Here is a 24,635-nt window from a genome sequence, read left to right as displayed (position 1 = left end):
TCAATTGCAAAAGAGGGCTTTGAAACATCTGATTTATGAGTATATATTACATTATTATTATATTTTATAATATATTATATTATATATTATCTATGTATAATACAGTGTGCATGTTCTTCACCTCAACAGGTGACACTGCTTGTGTTGCCCATAGAGGTGACACAAAGGTATATACTGTATACAGGAGGAGATGACACACAGGTATATACTGTATAGAGGAGGAGATGACACACAGGTATATACTATATACAGGAGGAGATGGCATACAGGTGTATACTATATACAGGGGAGATGACACACAGGTCTATACTATATACAGGGGAGATGACACACAGGTCTATACTATATACAGGGGAGATGACACGCAGGTATATACTAAAAGTCTAAAGTGTGAACCTTACTTATCAATATAATAGTAGGGGTAGACTTTTTGGCATTGTGTTGACATGTCTGTCAGACATTTTGATGGCACTAAACTAAGATATATATATTGCATAAAAATAACTATATAGCTAAAAATTAAATTACATGTGTAAAATTAGGATAGGTTATAGTTAAATGCAAGAAAACCCTGAAATATTGTGAAGAAACATATACATACCTTTCAGAAGGTTTTCCTGTCACAATGCAACCACGACTTTCCAAAAAGTTTGAAGAAGTCCTGGGCATTGGTAAATTGGCTGTTCTGGAAATTTAGACTGTTATAAGGAACAACAGACAGGGATTGGGCCACCCTCTGCATGTTCCTTTTTGCAGTCTTCACCTCTTTGTTGATCTCTGCCTTCATGGTTTTCATGCAAACATGGCTAAGATGAATGCGGAGGTTTCTGTAAAACTTAAGACATCTCTTACAGAGAAGAAGGCCTGGCTTTGCAGAAGATGCCATTTTCCATCAATGGTAAGATATAAGTTGCTCCTTCAAGAACCTGAATAGAGTGATTTTTGGAATACTGTAAGCTACCTTATATACACTGAGGAAGCATTTGAAAAACAAATGTTTGTGTGGCAATTCAACCCATGAGACGGCCATCACTTTAAAAAAAAAAAAAAAATTATATGTATATATATAAAATTATATTATATATAGAAGAATTTGAGAATCACAGGTTACAGGCCAAAAAATGCAATGTCTTATTAGGGGAAAAAGCATCCATAGGCCTCCTTCTAAACTAGGCATGCGTTTGCAAGTATGCATGTGTTTGAATGCACAGGCAAACACAGACTGTAGAAAATGACATACTGGATTTGAAATTTTGAGGTCAGCGGCAGATTTCGGGATTCTAAAACCCCACAACTACCCAGCAGGAGGTACCAGGCAAAAAAATCTTGGCAGCAATATGGTGCAGATTGCCACCTACACAAAGACTTTATTTGTCCCGTTTCCCTTTTTTGGCCTATAATCTGTAATTTTAAAATCCTTCAGTTTCCCAGAATAAGACATTTTTTGCCTGTAACCTGTGATTCTAAAACATAGATATATATATATATATATATATATATATATATATATATCTATCTCTGACAGCCAGCTCTATATGCAAAATATCCATTCCAATTGCCAGCTATCACCCTCTGAATTCTTTTTAATAGCCAGGTCTCACAGTTGAATGTGATACACCCTGGGTGAGAGCCGACTATTGCGCTCATTTTTGGAACCATGAGCCAGCCCTCATAGAAAAAGCCACACCTACTAAGTTGCATTAGCCAATCACAGCAGACTCAATATTTAGATTCAATTGAACCAATCACTTGCAAGTGCAGCATTTTAAGAGGAGGAGCTCTTTTTTGAACTGAAACAGGGCTCACTTTTTGAAATCGGTGCTCAGGAGTACAGCCATTATTTGTTCCACACAGGAGAAGCTGAAGTCTACACTGATTACTACTATGGCATCTAAAGAGAGGCAAGTGGACCTGGGGGGCAGTGAGTGGGAGAATAATGTGCATCTGCAGAAGTATGTTGTTGTTTCTAGGAGGACTCTTATTTGGCTGTACTCAGACCATGGGGGGGATTTGTAGGAGAGGTTATCATAGTTTATACTTGGATAGTGTGCCAGATTGCACTGCAGCATTATCTGATGTTTTCTCTGTGACGTCTGCAATATTGTTAGCTTCTTGTAACAATGTGGTGGGGGATGGGGCAGGATTGCTCTGTGAAAGTGTATTTTATCATGTTAGGGCTTGCAATTCAGGCTCAGTTGCAGAAAGTGTACGTTTTTGGTGTAGTCTTTCTGTATCTTTTTTCTGCAGTGAAAATGCTCTAAACTGTATATGCACTTGCTCATTCAAACTGTTTTTGTTGCATTTTGCCTGAAAAATGAATGCTGTTCCTGTGCAAAACTGTAAGCATTTGTGTGGTCAAAACCACAAGTGGTTTTTCCATGGTATTTTTTTAATCTGCATATTTGTTGCAAAAAATCAGTTTTGTTTTACCCCTTCACTCCCGGTGCTGTTTTCGTTTTTCGCTCCCCTCCTTCCCAGAACCATAACTTTTTTTATTTTTCCATCAATATGGCCATGTGAGGGCTTATTTTTTGCGGGACAAGATGTACTTTTGAACGATACCATTGGTTTTACCATGCCGTGTAACAGAAAACGGGAAAAAAATTCCAAGTGTGCACTTTTTGTGCAATTTCACCAATCTCACACTTGTTTTTTGTTTGGCTTTTTGCTAGGTTCACCAAATGCTAAAACTAGCCTGCTATTATGATTCTACAGGTCATTACGAGTTTATAGACACCTAATATGTCTAGGTTATTTTTTATCTAAGTGGTGTAAAAAAAAATCCAAAGTTTCAAAAAAAAAAAAAATTGTGCGATTTTCCAATACACATAGCGTCTCCAATTTTCGTGATCTGGGGTCAGGTGAGGGCTTATTTTTTTGTGTGCCAAGCTGGCATTTTTAATGATACCATTTTGGTGTAGATACGTTCTTTTGATCGCCCGTTATTGCATTGTAATGCAATGTCACGGTGACCAAAAAATAATAATTTTGGCGTTTTGATTTTTTTTTCTCGCTACGCCACTTAGCGGTCAGGTTAATCCTTTGTTTTTATTGATAGATCGGGCGATTCTGAACACGGCAATACCAAATATGTGTAGGCTTGATTTTTTTTTTTTTTTTTTTTTTTAATTGTTTTATTTTGATTGGGGCGAAAGGGGGGGGGGGTGATTTAAACTTTTATTTTTTTTTATATTTTTAACACTTTTTTTTTTTTTTTTTTAATTTTTGGCATGCTTCAATAGAAGCATGCACAACTCGATCGGCTCTGCTACATAGAGGTGAAGTAAAGATCACCTCTATGTAGCAGAAATCCAGGTGTACTTTGAGTGCCGACCACAGGGTGGCGCTCAAAGCAATCGGCCATCAACAGCCATAGAGGTCTCAAGGAGACCTCTGGTTGTTATGGCAATGCACTGCTGACCCCCGATCATGTGACGGGGGTCAGCGGTGCGAGCACTTCCGGCCAGGAGCGCTAGTTAAATGCCGCTGTCAGCGCTTGACGGCGACATTTAACTAGTTAATGGGTGCGGGCAGATCGCGATTCCGCTCGCGCTCATTGCGTGCACATGTCAGCTGTACAAAACAGCTGATATGTCGCGGCTTAAAGGTGGGCTCACCGCCGGAGCCCACCTTTAAAGCAGGGGATCTGACAGCTGACATACTATTCCATCAGCTGGCAGAAAGGGGTTAACTTCTATGGGCATGTATGTTGTATAAGGTATGTGTTATTAGCGTCATTTTGCTACAATTTGTGAATTATGCTATAAAAACGCTCAGACATGCACTATACCATATGTGCAACTACTTGTTCAAAAACCATGTACGTTTGTCTGTTTTTTACCAAAAATGAGGGCAGGTCTTGTGCAAAACTGTATAAGCATCTGTGTGGTCAAAACTGCAAGTGTGTTTGCCAAAATTTTGTCAATCTGCATAACTGTTGCGCTAAACCATATGTGCACTCGCTTGTTCTAGAACCACATATGTTTTTATCCATTTTTTTTAGCAGGACAATTGAACATTAAGCATTAAACTCAGTTAGCCAATTGTCATCTTGGAAACATAACACAAAATATCCAATTGTCTGGCTTAAACCAAAAACAAATGCTGGGTGGGATGGGATTAATGGTATGTTAATGGGTGGACAGGCTAAATTCTCAGGGATATTGTTTCTGCTCTTATGTTTTGTTTTTTTTTTTTTTTCTTGTTACAGCCAGTTCAGGATGCCAAAGACATGTCCAATATGTCACAAAACTTTTCATCAACTGGCACAGCATCTTACACGACAATGCCTTAGATATGGTACAAAAGAAGAGAGGAATGCAGCATTGGAAGAGTCCAAGATGACATTGATAAAAATTGCAACCAAGGGAACATACATCCCTTATGAAAAGATTTTAGAAATCAAAACAAAGGATGATTTTATCACTTTCCTCGAGGACAGAGGGTTTACCATTCCCGATAAACCACCTATGGCCAGGTATGCCCCATTAACATCTTATGCTGTGAATACTGACACTCATGCTTGTGTGGGCTTTATAGTTTAGAACTATGCACAATAATCACATGGATTCTTCATTTACAGGATGTTTCAAGATGAGGGGGCATCTACTTCCAGTGCTTTACCAGTGGAGGAAGAGCCGCCAGTTGTGGAGGAAGAGCCGCCAGTTGTGGAGGAAGAGCCGCCAGTTGTGGAGGAAGAGCCGCCAGTTGTGGAGGAAGAGCCGCCAGTTGTGGAGGAAGAGCCGCCAGTTGTGGAGGAAGAGCCGCCAGTTGTGGAGGAAGAGCCGCCAGTTGTGGAGGAAGAGCCGCCAGTTGTGGAGGAAGAGCTGCCAGTTGTGGAGGAGGATCCACCTATCATGGAAGAAGAGCTTCACAGCATGGATGATCATGATGGCAACAGGTCAGTGTAAATTCATGCAATTAATTTACTTCAACCCCTTGCTCGAATATTGCATATACCTCAGCACAACCTGGCTTTTAGGTCACCTTTTATATAACGTGAACACCGCTGGCCTACTCAAGTTTCAACTTGTATTTCTTTCTAAGAATTTTTTTTTTTATAATTTACAGTACTGATGAAGATGAGGAGCCATCTACATCCACTGCCATATCGGCACACTCAGCGATGCCAAATCTGCAGCTGCAAGGTGCACAAATTCAAGAAGACTCTACAACTTCAGAGTCCAGTGATGACCACTCTACAACTTCAGAGTCCAGTGATGACCACTCTGAAGCAAATGAAGATGATTCTAACTCTGAAAGTGGTGAAGAGGACAATGACGAAGCCGATCAACAACCAGAGACCAGAGAAAGTAGGGAGAATCCCAGCGAAACAGATGAAGATGACGGTCTGAGGTCAGTTTTTTTTTTGTCTCTCTCACTCACTCTTACCACCCCTGACAACGGTGAATGAGACCCCCTAGCTGTCGAGGGCCCTGACATTTGCCCAGTTTCTGCCGCCGGCCCTTGGTGTGGGCCCAGTAAATATGGTGACACAGGGCCCCCATGACTCACAAGCCCCATAGCGTCCACATGATCTGCTGCTATTGGTGGTACGCCACTTTATTTATAATGTAAATACATATTTTTTTTTTTTCTCAAAGTTACAATTTGTCTCTAGTCTGATCTGTTCTTTCCCCAAAAATTTGTAGAATTCAAAGCCAGAAATGGACCATTGACAAGAGGATCAAGATGAAGGAAGCAGGTTTTTATAATCGCCATCCTTTGTCTGATCCAATAATGAAAGGATTTTCTGATTACTTGAAGAACCATTGCAGGCTGGAGAGATATAAACAAAATGTGGAAGATGTTGCAAGGTTTTTATATTTTATGAACAAGCGCCGTGTGAGCCTCAATTTTGCAAACAGAATAGAAAAAGCCCGTCTATTTTTCAAAAAGCTGCAAGACATTGGCCTGTGCAACCAAACGGTGACAAACTACCTAAAACATGTCCGGAGATTTGTGCATTATCTACTCTTTGCGACAAGTTTAATTCAGCAAAATAAAAGACTCTACAAGCAAATGAAATATTTCAAAAATGTGACTGCGGACATCCAGAAGACATTTTCCAAGGGGGTTGCAAAAGAGGTTGTCGGCAAAAGGTATGTCATCTAATATTTATCCTTACAGAGGTATGCACAAATACATTACTATATATATATATATATATATATATATATATATATATATATATATATATATATATATATAGTAATGTATCTCTCGGCCCCTACCAGGTTTTTCCATGCATGCTTTACTTAACAATCACATTTACTAATCTTTCTCTTAGGTACCTGGAGTTGCAAAAATCTGACAAAACACCACAGCAATGCCGGGAGATTCTGAACGTCGCAAAGCCAGTTTTCTTGAAAGCCATCAAGAAGGTCAAAAGAGGATCCCAGAATACAGATTATCAGTTAGAGATACTTTATTATCTTGAGGCCTTACTCGTACTAAACCACTTGCAAAGACCAGGAGTTGTCAGAAATATGACCGTAAGTAACAACCTACTCATTATTGGTATTTAAAACATGTCTATTTAACTTTCCCATATCTTGACTCACAGGTGTCTGAGTGGACAGAGAGGATGCGTCACAGCTATCAAAATGAACAGCGGATAATTGTTGGAGTTAAATCCCATAAGACTGCTGCCCAACAAGTGGCCTGTTTTGTGATTACTGAAGAAGAAGAAATGGTAAGATTTTCCTGTCGCTACGACAGCACCCACATTAGAGGGATCTGTTTGTTGTCATGACTTCAGCCCGTAGGATTAGCAATATTCAGTCCCTTTCAGTGGAGCCTCCTTTATCCAAGTTTCACAGGACAGGTTGGTGTTAAAGTCTTCTCCAGGTGTGTGGGGAGTCTTTCTTTATTTCCCTGCAGTATCCTGGATGCTACATTGCAGCACCTGTGTGAAGGATAGTGCATTTTCTTAACAATAATGCATATTGCAGGAGCCTCCAAAATGCATTATCAATAGTAATTGATATTCTGTCCCTTATCACAGATGTTCTGCACTCTTAATGAATGGTGGGTATAGTTTATATTATGACATATTGTTGGTGTGAGGTGACTTTTTAATATATTTAGATTGTGTAGTCCCTCACATGCTCTGAAATTTAACTGAGGCGGAGGAGAGATGCCACCCTTTTAGTCTAGGTTCCCTGCCAGGTCAGGCAGGTCCCTTTCTCATGAGGGTGCTATGATTGACTCCAGCAAGTAATTGTTTTTAAATTTTCTTGCTTTAAGATTGAAGAGCACAACTCAAACTTTATCAAGTGATGTACTTTTTTCTTTGTTTAGTGGTTTGATGCCTACTTTACAAAAGTGAGACCGGTTCTGGCCACACAAGACAGTCCAGATACATTCTTTCTATCGACTTCAGGAAGACGGATTTATAATGTATCCAATGACATTGGCCGCTACCAGAAAAAGTAAGTCTTAGATTTCTTTTACTTTTTAACATTTTAAATCTTGTGCCATGTATTTATGATCAAATTTATTCCTATCTAGGTATAAAATTAAAAACATCTCCAGTCAGGTGGCCAGAAAAACCTGTCAGACATGGACCGTGTCTAACTTAACAGAAAAAGAGAGATATCTTTTTTCTAAATACCTCAGTCATTCAAACATGACAGCAGAGAGGAATTACAGAGAGAGAACTCTAGGGGACCTTTGTGAAGCACACACACTGGTCTCAGCAGCAGGGAGAGCACCAGAAAATGAACCCCTACCCAGCAGCTCAAGGTAATTTATTGCAAAGCAGTTTTGCTCTCCTATTTCAACAAACTATTGACAAATTTTAATATTCTGTTTTCTATCTCCCCTAAAGAGAAGCAGAAGGGAGCAACAGAGAAGAGGAGCAAAGGGTCCAGGAAGACGGCAATGCACAGGGTGAAAGAGATGGCCCCAGTGACTCAAGTTCAAATATTAGGACTCAAAGGACTCAAAAGTGAGTATCGTTTAAATCAACGCTAAAATTACAAGTTATATAGAAGGGCTCTACAGAATAAGGGTAGCTGTACATGGCCAAACTGAGTTATTGCTCAAATGAGCACATTTGGTTGACTGTCAGGCCGTGTAAACATGGCACATCACAGGGCACTCAGTGGCTGTCACTCAAGAGTTGCCAGTCACTGAGTATTTTGAGGAAGAGAGGAGGTTGTGAGATTAGATGGGAAACAGATAGGTGACGATAAGTCCTAATGTATGTCTGTCTGTGTGGGTGGCTCTGGAGGACCACTGAATGAGTCCAAAAGACTAAATAAACAGGAGTTTGGAAACTGCCTATGTTCGGGTATCAGTAGGTTCCCGTAACTCCAGTTCTGTAAGTCTGATTCAAAAGTCACAAAGTAGTCCTTGTAGCCCTAAATTTCATCAACAAACCCTATGAATTTGGGGTTGATGACTTTTTACCCTGAAGAGCAACAGCTCAAACTGTTCAGTCTAATCAACTTATACCACTCAAAGTGCCCAGAAAATGTATTGTTATTTTTATCAGGCGGAGAGCACCAATCGAACCTAGGGCCAGAACAGAGTCCATGATGACAGGGATGCAGTTAAGGAAAAGGAAACGCCCCTGGTAATTGGTGAATATGCTCATTGACATTATCCTTGAACAATAAACAATTGTTTTAATATATGTATTCTTCTTTCGTTTAAAGATATTAAGAAGACGGCAGTGATCAGCTCTCAAGAAAATGTTCCCCACCTATAATTGAGGCATTCCGACGACTTAAGTCCTGGTCTTGTTAACGGTTTTGAATTAATGTTGTATTTGTTTTTTTCCCTCTATTCTAGGTGGTGTTCAATTCCAGGTGAACGGGGCCCTCGAAGAAATGGGAGAAGATTTTTTTTTTTTGTTGTTGTTATAAACATACTGTTTGTATTAGTGGTAATATCGTTTTATTTTAGTAATAAAGATAAAGTGGAGGTCAACGGCTATGATGAGACTAATCTGACAAATGTAGATTAAATGGCATAACCATTTACTACCGTCAGGTTTCTGAGCTGTTTATTCGAATGCTTTGTCAGTATCACTAGAATAAAATCATAATTTAAAGGGCAGATAGCCAGCAAAGTTTTTCTGCCAGTCAGAGCACTGTAGTCCCTGGAAATCGGGCCTAGGTATGCAGAAAATATTACCACCACTAACGGTAAGTAGGACCCCCAGGAGTCCAGGGTCCTGACATGTAGCACTGTCTGTAGAAATGACCTCTTGTCCAGTCAGTGCACCAATCTCTCGTGTGCTCTCTCTCTCCCCAGTGCACCTTTCTGTCCCTCTTGCTCTGTCCCCAGTGCATCGCTCTCTGGCATGCTCTCACTTATACCTTTCCATGACTCCCTAAGCCTCTCTCATGCACACCTTTCTGTTTGTCAAAGGTCAGAAGCACGTCTTGCTATTGAGGCAAATCAGGAAAGCCCTGGAAGCTCGAGCTGCAGCAGACAACATGAAACTGTAAGTAACCACAAAGCTACAGTGTTTAACACTTCAGTATATTTTAAGGATTCTGTTGCTGCAGGATGCTTAATGACAATTAAAGTGAATGGTCAGGAAACAAAGTTAAGCAACAGGATCATTGAAAAATACGCAAGTGTTTTCATAGAATGATTTGTCAGGCTAACAACCACACAGCCTGTCACAGGCTCCCGCAGCCCCATGGAGGGCCACAGTCTCCTTAAGCCCCCTCCGCACGCGGCCTCTTTCAGCCCCTTGCATAGCCACACTGCCTCTTAAAGCCACAGCGTTGTACAGACTTGTGGAGAGCCACACAAGTTCTCTCAGGCCCCACTGGCTCAACAGCACAAATTGAGACAAGTAATAGGACTGAAATGTCATATAGAACAGTCAAGCTGTAAATGCATCTTATAAAGTATACTACACTGTTTAATATTTTTTTTTTTTCTCTCCACAGGTCGAATGCTGGCAAGAAATATGTCACCTATGCCAAGCTCCTTTATCACAGTTTTCTTGCTTGACATGTTATTTTTTTTGGCCTACGCCTAATTTCTTAAAATAAATAAATAAAATGTTATAAATGTTTGACATGCTTTGTGCCTCTTTATAGTGTAGTAGTTGGGTGTAATGTTAATGGAATGTCTTATTCAGGGAAACTGAAGGATTTGAAAATTACAGATTAAAGGCCAAAAAAAGGTAAAAAGGGGACAAATAAAGTCTGTGTAGGTGGCAATCTGCACAATATTGCTGCCAAGATTTTTTTTTTTGCCTGGTACCTCCTGCTAGGTAGTTGTGGGGTTTTAGAATCCCAAAATCTGCCGCTGACCTCAACTTCAAATCCAGTGTCATTTTCTACAGTCATGTTATACAGTGAAAGCTGGCTCTCATCTTTTGAATATTTTCAGATGCACAGAGGCAAAATGAGGCACAGTGAGACAGAGGCACAGAACACGATAGAGAAAAGACACACATCTTCTGTTGCTGAATAGCAACAAGCTGGGCTGTTCAATAGGACATCACCAGTCTCTCAATTTGCATTGCCGAGACAGTGAGCAAGAGAGGCACAGGGAGGCACAGAGCGGCGCAATGAGGCACAGTGAGGCGCAGAGAGGCACATGAAGGCAGAGAATGATAGAGAGGCAGAGAAAGGCACCGATAGTCATTAAAAAGCACATATAGGCTGGGACGGGCACACAGGCACAGGGAGGCACATTGAGGCACAGAACACGATAGAGAGAAGACTCACACCTTCTGTTGCTGAATAGCAACAAGCTGGGCTGTTCAATGGGACATCCTCTGTCATTTTCATGAGTGAGAGTCAGCCAATTGTGCAAAAAATGAGTACAATAGTCGGCTCTCATCCTCAGTATGTCATTTTGTTCAGGGAGAGACGGCTAATTGTGCAAAAAATGAGTACAATAGACGGCTCTCATCCTCAGTATGTCATTTTCAACAGTGATAGCTGGCTGATTGTGCCAAACATGAGCGCAATAGCTGCCTCTCATCTTTTGAATATTTTCAGATGCACAGAGGCAAAATGAGGCACAGAGAGGCACAGAACACGATAGAGAAAAGAGTCACACCTTCTGTTGCTGAATAGCAACAAGCTGGGCTGTTCAATGGGACATATTTGAATCACTTCACCAGTCTCTCAATTTGCATTGCCGATACACCGTGAGCGAGAGAGAGGCACAGGGAGGCACAGAAAGAGGCACAGAGTGGCGCAATGCGGCACAGTGAGGCGCAGAAAGGCACATGAAGGCAGATAAAGATGGAGAGTCATTGAAAGGCACATTTAGGCTGGGATGGGCACAGAGCCACAGTGAGGCACATTGAGGCACAGAATGCAATAGAGAGAAGACTCACATCCTCTGTTGCTGAATAGCAACAAGCTGGGCTGTTCAATGTGACATCCTCTGTATGTCATTTTCATCAGTGAGTCAGCTAATTGTGCCAAAAAATGAGTACAATAGACGGCTCTCATCCTCAGCATGTCATTTTCATCAGTGAGACTCGGCTAATTGTGCAAAAAATGAATACAATAGACGGCTCTCATCATCAGTATGTCATTTTCATCAGTGAGACTCGGCTAATTGTGCAAAAAATGAGTACACTAGACGGCTCTCATCCTCAGTATCTCATTTTCATCAGTGAGACTCGGCTAATTGTGCAAAAAATAAGTACAATAGTCAGCTCTCATCCTCAGCATGTCACTTTCATCAGTGAGACTCGGCTAATTGTGCAAAAAATGAGTACAATAGACGGCTCTCATCCTCAGTATCTCATTTTCATCAGTGAGACTCGGCTAATTGTGCAAAAAATAAGTACAATAGTCAGCTCTCATCCTCAGCATGTCACTTTCATCAGTGAGACTCGGCTAATTGTGCAAAAAATGAGTACAATAGACAGCTCTCATCCTCAGTATCTCATTTTCATCAGTGAGACTCGGCTAATTGTGCAAAAAATGAGTACTATAGACGGCCCTCATCCTCAGCATGTCATTTTCATCAGTGAGACTCGGCTAATTGTGCAAAAAATGAGTACAATAGACGGCTCTCATCCTCAGCATGTCATTTTCATCAGTGAGACTCGGCTAATTGTGCAAAAAATGAGTACAATAGTCAGCTCTCATCCTCAGCATGTCATTTTCATCAGTGAGACTCGGCTAATTGTGCAAAAAATGAGTACAATAGACGGCTCTCATCCTCAGCATGTCATTTTCATCAGTGAGACTCGGCTAATTGTGCAAAAAATGAGTAAAATAGACGGCTCTCATCCTCAGTATGTCATTTTCAACAGTGAGAGGTGGCTAATTGTGCCAAAAATGTAAATAATGGCCGGGTCTCATCCTCGGTGTGTCATATTTAACAGTAAGAGCCAGCTAATTGTGCCAAAAAGGAGTACATTGGCCGGGTCTCATCCTCAGTACGTCATTTTCTTCAGTGAGAGGTGGCTAATTGTGCCAAAAATGAATACAATGGCCGGGTCTCATCCTCAGTCTGTCATTTTCTTCAGTAAGAGCCGGCTAATTAAGAGGCGTACCGAGGACGCTTCCAGGAGCCTGGGGAAGATTTTCTGGAAGCGTCCTTGACACAGAAAAATTTTGAGAAATTTCCGATTTTGTGAAAAATGACACATTTCCCCTGCTTCCACCACAGGGGGGCGTCAATATGTTGTAAAGTACCCCAGGGCAGTGACCTAAATGCGGGTAAAGTTTGCGGTGCACGGGGGGAAAGTTGAATTTTTGGATGAAAATGCGTATTTTCATACTTTAAAAATTTCAGGCGTGTGTCAGACTTCCAGGCGGGGGCAGCCGCCGGAGGTGTACCGGGGACGCTTCCAGGAGCCTGGGGAAGATTTTCAGGAAGAGTCCTTGACACTTAGAAAAATTTTGAGAAATTTCCGATTTTGTGAAAAATGTCACATTTCCCCTACTTCCATCCCAGGGGGGCGTCAATATGTTGTAAAGCACCCCAGGGCAGTGACCTGAATGTGGGTAAAGTTTGCGGTGCACGGGCGGAAAGTTGAATTTTTGGATGAAAATCCATATTTTCATACTTTAAAAAATTTCAGGCGTGTGTCAGACTTCCAGGCGGGGGCAGCCGCCGGAGGTGTACCGGGGACGCTTCCAGGAGCCTGGGGAAGATTTTCTGGAAGAGTCCTTGACACTTAGAAAAATTTTGAGAAAATCTCGATTTTGTGAAAAATGTCACATTTCCCCTACTTCCACCCCAGGGGGGCGTCAATATGTTGTAAAGCACCCCAGGGCAGTGACCTAAATGTGGGTAAAGTTTGCGGTGCACGGGCGGAAAGTTGAATTTTTGGATGAAAATCCATATTTTCATACTTTAAAAATTTCAGGCGTGTGTCAGACTTCCAGGCGGGGGAATCCGCCGGAGGTGTACCGAGGACGCTTCCAGGAGCCTGGGGAAGATTTTCTGGAAGCGTCCTTGGGACTTAGAAAAATTTTGAGAAAATCTCGATTTTGTGAAAAATATCACATTTCCCCTACTTCCACCCCAGGGGGGCGTCAATATGTTGTAAAGCACCCCAGGGCAGTGACCTAACTGCGGGTGAAGTTCGCGGTGCACGGGCGGAAAGTCGAATTTTGGATGAAAATCCATATTTTCATACTTTAAAAATTTCAGGCGTGTGTCAGACTTCCAGGCGGGGGCAGCCGCTGGAGGCGTACCGAGGATGCTTCCAGGAGCCTGGGGAAGATTTTCTGGAAGCGTCCTTGACACTTAGAAAAATTTTGAGAAAATCTCGATTTTGTGAAAAATGTCACATTTCCCCTACTTCCACCCCAGGGGGGCGTCAATATGTTGTAAAGCACCCCAAGGCAGTGACCTAAATGCGGGTAAAGTTTGCGGTGCACAGGCGGAAAGTTGAATTTTTGGATGAAAATGCGTATTTTCATACTTTAAAAATTTCAGGCGTGTGTCAGACTTCCAGGCGGGGGCAGCCGCCGGAGGTGTACCGGGGACGCTTCCAGGAGCCTGGGGAAGATTTTCAGGAAGAGTCCTTGACACTTAGAAAAATTTTGAGAAATTTCCGATTTTGTGAAAAATGTCACATTTCCCCTACTTCCATCCCAGGGGGGCGTCAATATGTTGTAAAGCACCCCAGGGCAGTGACCTGAATGTGGGTAAAGTTTGCGGTGCACGGGCGGAAAGTTGAATTTTTGGATGAAAATCCATATTTTCATACTTTAAAAAATTTCAGGCGTGTGTCAGACTTCCAGGCGGGGGCAGCCGCCGGAGGTGTACCGGGGACGCTTCCAGGAGCCTGGGCAAGATTTTCTGGAAGCGTCCTTGGGACTTAGAAAAATTTTGAGAAATTTCCGATTTTGTGAAAAATGACACTTTACATTACGAAACTTAAATTTAAAAGTCAGAGCCGGCTGATTGTGCCAAAAATGAATACAATGGCCGGGTCTCATCCTCAGTACGTCATTTTTTTCAGTGAGAGGTGGCTAATTGTGCCAAAAATGAAAATAATAGCCGGGTCTCATCCTCAGTACGTCATATTTAACAGTAAGAGCCGGCTAATTGTGCCAAAAATGAATACAATGGCCGGGCCTCATCCTCAGTACATCATTTTCTTCAGTGAGAGGTGGCTAATTGTGCCAAAAATGTAAATAATGGCCGGGTCTCATCCTCGGTGTGTCATATTTAACAGTAAGAGCCGGCTAATTGTGCCAAAAAGGAGTACATTGGCCGGGTCTCATCCTTAGAACGTCAATTTCTTCAGTGAGAGGTGGCTAATTGTGCAAAAAATGAGTACAATAGTCGGCTCTCATCCTCAGTATGTCATTTTCAACAGTGAGAGTCAGCCAATTGTGCAAAAAATGAGTACAATAGTCGGCTCTCATCCTCAGTATGTCATTTTGTTCAGGGAGAGACGGCTAATTGTGCAAAAAATGAGTACAATAGACGGCTCTCATCCTCAGTATGTCATTTTCAACAGTGATAGCTGGCTGATTGTGCCAAACATGAGCGCAATAGCTGCCTCTCACCTTTTGAATATTTTCAGATGCACAGAGGCAAAATGAGGCACAGTGAGGCGCAGAAAGGCACATGAAGGCAGATAAAGATGGAGAGTCATTGAAAGGCACATTTAGGCTGGGATGGGCACAGAGCCACAGTGAGGCACATTGAGGCACAGAGAGGCACAGAACATAATAGAGAAAAGAGTCACACCTTCTGTTGCTGAATAGCAACAAGCTGGGCTGTTCAATGGGACATATTTGAATCACTTCACCAGTCTCTCAATTTGCATTGCCGATACACAGTGAGTGAGAGAGAGGCTCAGGGAGGCACAGAAAGAGGCACAGAGTGGCGCAATGAGGCACAGTGAGGCGCAGAAAGGCACATGAAGGCAGATAAAGATGGAGAGTCATTGAAAGGCACATTTAGGCTGGGATGGGCACAGAGCCACAGTGAGGCACATTGAGGCACAGAATGCAATAGAGAGAAGACTCACATCCTCTGTTGCTGAATAGCAACAAGCTGGGCTGTTCAATGTGACATCCTCTGTATGTCATTTTCATCAGTGAGAGTCAGCTAATTGTGCAAAAAATGAGTACAATAGTCGGCTCTCATCCTCAGTATGTCATTTTCATCAGTGAGACTCGGCTAATTGTACAAAAAATGAGTACAATAGACGGCTCTCACCCTCAGTATGTCATTTTCAACAGTGATAGCTGGCTGATTGTGCCAAACATGAGCGCAATAGCTGCCTCTCACCTTTTGAATATTTTCAGATGCACAGAGGCAAAATGAGGCACAGTGAGACACAGAGAGGCACAGAACATAATAGAGAAAAGAGTCACACCTTCTGTTGCTGAATAGCAACAAGCTGGGCTGTTCAATGGGACATATTTGAATCACTTCACCAGTCTCTCAATTTGCATTGCCGATACACAGTGAGTGAGAGAGAGGCTCAGGGAGGCACAGAAAGAGGCAGAGTGGCGCAATGAGGCACAGTGAGGCGCAGAAAGGCACATGAAGGCAGATAAAGATGGAGAGTCATTGAAAGGCACATTTAGGCTGGGATGGGCACAGAGCCACAGTGAGGCACATTGAGGCACAGAATGCAATAGAGAGAAGACTCACATCCTCTGTTGCTGAATAGCAGCAAGCTGGGCTGTTCAATGTGACATCCTCTGTATGTCATTTTCATCAGTGAGACTCGGCTAATTGTGCAAAAAATGAGTACAATAGTCGGCTCTCATCCTCAGCATGTCATTTTCATCAGTGAGACTCGGCTAATTGTGCAAAAAATGAGTACAATAGACGGCTCTCATCCTCAGCATGTCATTTTCATCAGTGAGACTCGGCTAATTGTACAAAAAATGAGTACAATAGACGGCTCTCATCCTCAGCATGTCATTTTCATCAGTGAGACTCGGCTAATTGTGCAAAAAAATGAGTACAATAGACGGCTCTCATCCTCAGTATGTCATTTTCATCAGTGAGACTCGGCTAATTGTGCAAAAAATGAGTACAATAGACGGCTCTCATCCTCAGCATGTCATTTTCATCAGTGAGACTCGGCTAATTGTACAAAAAATGAGTACAATAGACGGCTCTCACCCTCAGTATGTCATTTTCAACAGTGATAGCTGGCTGATTGTGCCAAACATGAGCGCAATAGCTGCCTCTCACCTTTTGAATATTTTCAGATGCACAGAGGCAAAATGAGGCACAGTGAGACACAGAGAGGCACAGAACACGATAGAGAAAAGAGTCACACCTTCTGTTGCTGAATAGCAACAAGCTGGGCTGTTCAATGGGACATATTTGAATCACTTCACCAGTCTCTCAATTTGCATTGCCGATACACAGTGAGCGAGAGAGAGGCTCAGGGAGGCACAGAAAGAGGCACAGAGTGGCGCAATGAGGCACAGTGAGGCGCAGAAAGGCACATGAAGGCAGATAAAGATGGAGAGTCATTGAAAGGCACATTTAGGCTGGGATGGGCACAGAGCCACAGTGAGGCACATTGAGGCACAGAATGCAATAGAGAGAAGACTCACATCCTCTGTTGCTGAATAGCAACAAGCTGGGCTGTTCAATGTGACATCCTCTGTATGTCATTTTCATCAGTGAGAGTCAGCCAATTGTGCAAAAAATGAGTACAATAGTCGGCTCTCATCCTCAGTATGTCATTTTGTTCAGGGAGAGATGGCTAATTGTGCAAAAAATGAGTACAATAGACGGCTCTCATCCTCAGTATGTCATTTTCAACAGTGATAGCTGGCTGATTGTGCCAAACATGAGCGCAATAGCTGCCTCTCATCTTTTGAACATTTTCAGATGCACAGAGGCAAAATGAGGCACAGTGAGACACAGAGAGGCACAGAACACAATAGAGAAAAGAGTCACACCTTCTGTTGCTGAATAGCAACAAGCTGGGCTGTTCAATGGGACATATTTGAATCACTTCACCAGTCTCTCAATTTGCATTGCCGATACACAGTGAGCGAGAGAGAGGCTCAGAGAGGCACAGAAAGAGGCACAGAGTGGCGCAATGAGGCACAGTGAGGCGCAGAAAGGCACATGAAGGCATATAAAGATGGAGAGTCATTGAAAGGCACATTTAGGCTGGGATGGGCACAGAGCCACAGTGAGGCACATTGAGGCACAGAATGCAATAGAGAGAAGACTCACATCCTCTGTTGCTGAATAGCAACAAGCTGGGCTGTTCAATGTGACATCCTCTGTATGTCATTTTCATCAGTGAGAGTCAGCCAATTGTGCAAAAAATGAGTACAATAGTCGGCTCTCATCCTCAGTATGTCATTTTGTTCAGGGAGAGACGGCTAATTGTGCAAAAAATGAGTACAATAGACGGCTCTCATCCTCAGTATGTCATTTTCAACAGTGATAGCTGGCTGATTGTGCCAAACATGAGCGCAATAGCTGCCTCTCACCTTTTGAATATTTTCAGATGCACAGAGGCAAAATGAGGCACAGTGAGACACAGAGAGGCACAGAACATAATAGAGAAAAGAGTCACACCTTCTGTTGCTGAATAGCAACAAGCTGGGCTGTTCAATGGGACATATTTGAATCACTTCACCAGTCTCTCAATTTGCATTGCCGATACACAGTGAGTGAGAGAGAGGCTCAGGGAGGCACAGAAAGAGGCACAGAGTGGCGCAATGAGGCACAGTGAGGCGCAGAAAGGCACATGAAGGCAGATAAAGATGGAGAGTCATTGAAAGGCACATTTAGGCTGGGATGGGCACAGAGCCACAGTGAGGCACATTGAGGCACAGAATGCAATAGAGAGAAGACTCACATCCTCTGTTGCTGAATAGCAACAAGCTGGGCTGTTCAATGTGACATCCTCTGTATGTCATTTTCATCAGTGAGACTCGGCTAATTGTGCAAAAAATGAGTACAATAGTCGGCTCTCATCCTCAGCATGTCATTTTCATCAATGAGACTCGGCTAATTGTGCAAAAAATGAGTACAATAGACGGCTCTCATCCTCAGCATGTCATTTTCATCAGTGAGACTCGGCTAATTGTGCAAAAAATGAGTACAATAGACGGCTCTCATCCTCAGCATGTCATTTTCATCAGTGAGACTCGGCTAATTGTGCAAAAAATGAATACAATAGACGGCTCTCATCATCGGTATGTCATTTTCATCTGTGAGACTCGGCTAATTGTGCAAAAAATGAGTACAATAGACGGCTCTCATCCTCAGTATGTCATTTTCAACAGTGAGAGCTGGCTGATTGTGCCAAACATGAACGCAATAGCTGCCTCTCATCTTTTGAATATTTTCAGATGCACAGAGGCAAAATGAGGCACAGTGAGACACAGAGAGGCACAGAACACGATAGAGAAAAGACTCGCATCATCTGTTGCTGAATAGCAACAAGCTGGGCTGTTCAATGGGACATATTTGAATGACTTCACCAGTCTCTCAATTTGCAATGCCGATGCACAGTGAGCGAGAGAGAGGCACAGAAAGAGGCACAGAGTGGCGCAATGAGGCACAGTGAGGAGCAGAGAGGCACATGAAGGCAGAGAAAGATGGAGAGTCATTGAAATGCACATTTAGGATGGGACGGGTACACAGAGCCACAGTGAGGCACATTGAGGCACAGAATGCAATAGAGAGAAGACTCATCCTCTGTTGCTGAATAGCAACAAGCTGGGCTGTTCAATGTGACATCCTCTGTATGTCATTTTCATCAGTGAGAGTCAGCCAATTGTGCAAAAAATGAGTACAATAGTCGGCTCTCATCCTCAGCATGTCATTTTCATCAGTGAGACTCGGCTAATTGTGCAAAAAATGAGTACAATAGACGGCTCTCATCCTCAGCATGTCATTTTCATCAGTGAGACTCGGCTAATTGTGCAAAAAATGAATACAATAGACGGCTCTCATCATCGGTATGTCATTTTCATCTGTGAGACTCGGCTAATTGTGCAAAAAATGAGTACAATAGACGGCTCTCATCCTCAGTATCTCATTTTCATCAGTGAGACTCGGCTAATTGTGCAAAAAATAAGTACAATAGTCAGCTCTCATCCTCAGCATGTCATTTTCATCAGTGAGACTCGGCTAATTGTGCAAAAAATGAGTACAATAGACGGCTCTCATCCTCAGTATGTCATTTTCAACAGTGAGAGCTGGCTGATTGTGCCAAACATGAACGCAATAGCTGCCTCTCATCTTTTGAATATTTTCAGATGCACAGAGGCAAAATGAGGCACAGTGAGACACAGAGAGGCACAGAACACGATAGAGAAAAGACTCGCATCATCTGTTGCTGAATAGCAACAAGCTGGGCTGTTCAATGGGACATATTTGAATGACTTCACCAGTCTCTCAATTTGCAATGCCGATGCACAGTGAGCGAGAGAGAGGCACAGGGAGGCACAGAAAGAGGCACAGAGTGGCACAATGAGGCACAGTGAGGAGCAGAGAGGCACATGAAGGCAGAGAAAGATGGAGAGTCATTGAAATGCACATTTAGGATGGGACGGGTACACAGAGCCACAGTGAGGCACATTGAGGCACAGAATGCAATAGAGAGAAGACTCATCCTCTGTTGCTGAATAGCAACAAGCTGGGCTGTTCAATGTGACATCCTCTGTATGTCATTTTCATCAGTGAGAGTCAGCCAATTGTGCAAAAAATGAGTACAATAGTCGGCTCTCATCCTCAGCATGTCATTTTCATCAGTGAGACTCGGCTAATTGTGCAAAAAATGAGTACAATAGACGGCTCTCACCCTCAGTATGTCATTTTCAACAGTGATAGCTGGCTGATTGTGCCAAACATGAGCGCAATAGCTGCCTCTCATCTTTTGAACATTTTCAGATGCACAGAGGCAAAATGAGGCACAGTGAGACACAGAGAGGCACAGAACATAATAGAGAAAAGAGTCACACCTTCTGTTGCTGAATAGCAACAAGCTGGGCTGTTCAATGGGACATATTTGAATCACTTCACCAGTCTCTCAATTTGCATTGCCGATACACAGTGAGCGAGAGCGAGGCTCAGGGAGGCACAGAAAGAGGCACAGAGTGGCGCAATGAGGCACAGTGAGGCGCAGAAAGGCACATGAAGGCAGATAAAGATGGAGAGTCATTGAAAGGCACATTTAGGCTGGGATGGGCACAGAGCCACAGTGAGGCACATTGAGGCACAGAATGCAATAGAGAGAAGACTCACATCCTCTGTTGCTGAATAGCAACAAGCTGGGCTGTTCAATGTGACATCCTCTGTATGTCATTTTCATCAGTGAGAGTCAGCCAATTGTGCAAAAAATGAGTACAATAGTCGGCTCTCATCCTCAGTATGTCATTTTGTTCAGGGAGAGACGGCTAATTGTGCAAAAAATGAGTACAATAGACGGCTCTCATCCTCAGTATGTCATTTTCAACAGTGATAGCTGGCTGATTGTGCCAAACATGAGCGCAATAGCTGCCTCTCACCTTTTGAATATTTTCAGATGCACAGAGGCAAAATGAGGCACAGTGAGACACAGAGAGGCACAGAACATAATAGAGAAAAGAGTCACACCTTCTGTTGCTGAATAGCAACAAGCTGGGCTGTTCAATGGGACATATTTGAATCACTTCACCAGTCTCTCAATTTGCATTGCCGATACACAGTGAGTGAGAGAGAGGCTCAGGGAGGCACAGAAAGAGGCACAGAGTGGCGCAATGAGGCACAGTGAGGCGCAGAAAGGCACATGAAGGCAGATAAAGATGGAGAGTCATTGAAAGGCACATTTAGGCTGGGATGGGCACAGAGCCACAGTGAGGCACATTGAGGCACAGAATGCAATAGAGAGAAGACTCACATCCTCTGTTGCTGAATAGCAACAAGCTGGGCTGTTCAATGTGACATCCTCTGTATGTCATTTTCATCAGTGAGACTCGGCTAATTGTGCAAAAAATGAGTACAATAGTCGGCTCTCATCCTCAGCATGTCATTTTCATCAATGAGACTCGGCTAATTGTGCAAAAAATGAGTACAATAGACGGCTCTCATCCTCAGCATGTCATTTTCATCAGTGAGACTCGGCTAATTGTGCAAAAAATGAGTACAATAGACGGCTCTCATCCTCAGCATGTCATTTTCATCAGTGAGACTCGGCTAATTGTGCAAAAAATGAATACAATAGACGGCTCTCATCATCGGTATGTCATTTTCATCTGTGAGACTCGGCTAATTGTGCAAAAAATGAGTACAATAGACGGCTCTCATCCTCAGTATGTCATTTTCAACAGTGAGAGCTGGCTGATTGTGCCAAACATGAACGCAATAGCTGCCTCTCATCTTTTGAATATTTTCAGATGCACAGAGGCAAAATGAGGCACAGTGAGACACAGAGAGGCACAGAACACGATAGAGAAAAGACTCGCATCATCTGTTGCTGAATAGCAACAAGCTGGGCTGTTCAATGGGACATATTTGAATGACTTCACCAGTCTCTCAATTTGCAATGCCGATGCACAGTGAGCGAGAGAGAGGCACAGAAAGAGGCACAGAGTGGCGCAATGAGGCACAGTGAGGAGCAGAGAGGCACATGAAGGCAGAGAAAGATGGAGAGTCATTGAAATGCACATTTAGGATGGGACGGGTACACAGAGCCACAGTGAGGCACATTGAGGCACAGAATGCAATAGAGAGAAGACTCATCCTCTGTTGCTGAATAGCAACAAGCTGGGCTGTTCAATGTGACATCCTCTGTATGTCATTTTCATCAGTGAGAGTCAGCCAATTGTGCAAAAAATGAGTACAATAGTCGGCTCTCATCCTCAGCATGTCATTTTCATCAGTGAGACTCGGCTAATTGTGCAAAAAATGAGTACAATAGACGGCTCTCATCCTCAGCATGTCATTTTCATCAGTGAGACTCGGCTAATTGTGCAAAAAATGAATACAATAGACGGCTCTCATCATCGGTATGTCATTTTCATCTGTGAGACTCGGCTAATTGTGCAAAAAATGAGTACAATAGACGGCTCTCATCCTCAGTATCTCATTTTCATCAGTGAGACTCGGCTAATTGTGCAAAAAATAAGTACAATAGTCAGCTCTCATCCTCAGCATGTCATTTTCATCAGTGAGACTCGGCTAATTGTGCAAAAAATGAGTACAATAGACGGCTCTCATCCTCAGTATGTCATTTTCAACAGTGAGAGCTGGCTGATTGTGCCAAACATGAACGCAATAGCTGCCTCTCATCTTTTGAATATTTTCAGATGCACAGAGGCAAAATGAGGCACAGTGAGACACAGAGAGGCACAGAACACGATAGAGAAAAGACTCGCATCATCTGTTGCTGAATAGCAACAAGCTGGGCTGTTCAATGGGACATATTTGAATGACTTCACCAGTCTCTCAATTTGCAATGCCGATGCACAGTGAGCGAGAGAGAGGCACAGGGAGGCACAGAAAGAGGCACAGAGTGGCACAATGAGGCACAGTGAGGAGCAGAGAGGCACATGAAGGCAGAGAAAGATGGAGAGTCATTGAAATGCACATTTAGGATGGGACGGGTACACAGAGCCACAGTGAGGCACATTGAGGCACAGAATGCAATAGAGAGAAGACTCATCCTCTGTTGCTGAATAGCAACAAGCTGGGCTGTTCAATGTGACATCCTCTGTATGTCATTTTCATCAGTGAGAGTCAGCCAATTGTGCAAAAAATGAGTACAATAGTCGGCTCTCATCCTCAGCATGTCATTTTCATCAGTGAGACTCGGCTAATTGTGCAAAAAATGAGTACAATAGACGGCTCTCACCCTCAGTATGTCATTTTCAACAGTGATAGCTGGCTGATTGTGCCAAACATGAGCGCAATAGCTGCCTCTCATCTTTTGAACATTTTCAGATGCACAGAGGCAAAATGAGGCACAGTGAGACACAGAGAGGCACAGAACATAATAGAGAAAAGAGTCACACCTTCTGTTGCTGAATAGCAACAAGCTGGGCTGTTCAATGGGACATATTTGAATCACTTCACCAGTCTCTCAATTTGCATTGCCGATACACAGTGAGCGAGAGCGAGGCTCAGGGAGGCACAGAAAGAGGCACAGAGTGGCGCAATGAGGCACAGTGAGGCGCAGAAAGGCACATGAAGGCAGATAAAGATGGAGAGTCATTGAAAGGCACATTTAGGCTGGGATGGGCACAGAGCCACAGTGAGGCACATTGAGGCACAGAATGCAATAGAGAGAAGACTCACATCCTCTGTTGCTGAATAGCAACAAGCTGGGCTGTTCAATGTGACATCCTCTGTATGTCATTTTCATCAGTGAGAGTCAGCCAATTGTGCAAAAAATGAGTACAATAGTCGGCTCTCATCCTCAGTATGTCATTTTGTTCAGGGAGAGACGGCTAATTGTGCAAAAAATGAGTACAATAGACGGCTCTCATCCTCAGTATGTCATTTTCAACAGTGATAGCTGGCTGATTGTGCCAAACATGAGCGCAATAGCTGCCTCTCACCTTTTGAATATTTTCACATGCACAGAGGCAAAATGAGGCACAGTGAGACACAGAGAGGCACAGAACATAATAGAGAAAAGAGTCACACCTTCTGTTGCTGAATAGCAACAAGCTGGGCTGTTCAATGGGACATATTTGAATCACTTCACCAGTCTCTCAATTTGCATTGCCGATACACAGTGAGTGAGAGAGAGGCTCAGGGAGGCACAGAAAGAGGCACAGTGGCGCAATGAGGCACAGTGAGGCGCAGAAAGGCACATGAAGGCAGATAAAGATGGAGAGTCATTGAAAAGCACATTTAGGCTGGGATGGGCACAGAGCCACAGTGAGGCACATTGAGGCACATAATGCAATAGAGAGAAGACTCACATCCTCTGTTGCTGAATAGCAACAAGCTGGGCTGTTCAATGTGACATCCTCTGTATGTCATTTTCATCAGTGAGAGTCAGCTAATTGTGCAAAAAATGAGTACAATAGTCGGCTCTCATCCTCTGTATGTCATTTTCATCAGTGAGACTCGGCTAATTGTACAAAAAATGAGTACAATAGACGGCTCTCACCCTCAGTATGTCATTTTCAACAGTGATAGCTGGCTGATTGTGCCAAACATGAGCGCAATAGCTGCCTCTCACCTTTTGAATATTTTCAGATGCACAGAGGCAAAATGAGGCACAGTGAGAC

At 43.0% G+C, this 24,635-nt stretch overlaps 1 protein-coding gene across 3 annotated transcripts; it reads left to right on the top strand.

Annotated features, from left to right (window-relative positions):
• The first annotated feature begins 8 nt into the window (after nt 1-8).
• LOC143816390 (uncharacterized) lies at nt 9-10,043 on the top strand. Of its 3 annotated transcripts, none has more exons than XM_077296676.1 (13): nt 9-898; nt 4,211-4,477; nt 4,583-4,900; nt 5,071-5,355; nt 5,652-6,101; nt 6,290-6,494; nt 6,566-6,694; nt 7,303-7,433; nt 7,513-7,746; nt 7,832-7,951; nt 8,501-8,581; nt 8,664-9,457; nt 9,915-10,043. In XM_077296676.1, coding segments are annotated over exons 2-12 (2,211 nt in total). In that variant the 5' UTR covers nt 9-898; nt 4,211-4,220; the 3' UTR covers nt 8,665-9,457; nt 9,915-10,043. The 3 variants fall into 3 exon arrangements, with proteins under 3 accessions (XP_077152791.1, XP_077152790.1, XP_077152789.1); XM_077296675.1 differs by lacking the exon at nt 9-898 and adding an exon at nt 1,570-1,901; XM_077296674.1 differs by lacking the exon at nt 9-898 and having other exon boundaries at nt 3,961-4,477.
• Nucleotides 10,044-24,635: the final 14,592 nt, after the last annotated feature.

Source organism: Ranitomeya variabilis, chromosome 3 (assembly GCF_051348905.1).
Source record: "Ranitomeya variabilis isolate aRanVar5 chromosome 3, aRanVar5.hap1, whole genome shotgun sequence".
In the NCBI taxonomy this organism is placed as follows: Eukaryota; Metazoa; Chordata; class Amphibia; order Anura; family Dendrobatidae; genus Ranitomeya; species Ranitomeya variabilis.
Note: the sequence above shows the minus strand (reverse complement) of the source record. Positions and strands in the feature narration are given on the sequence as shown.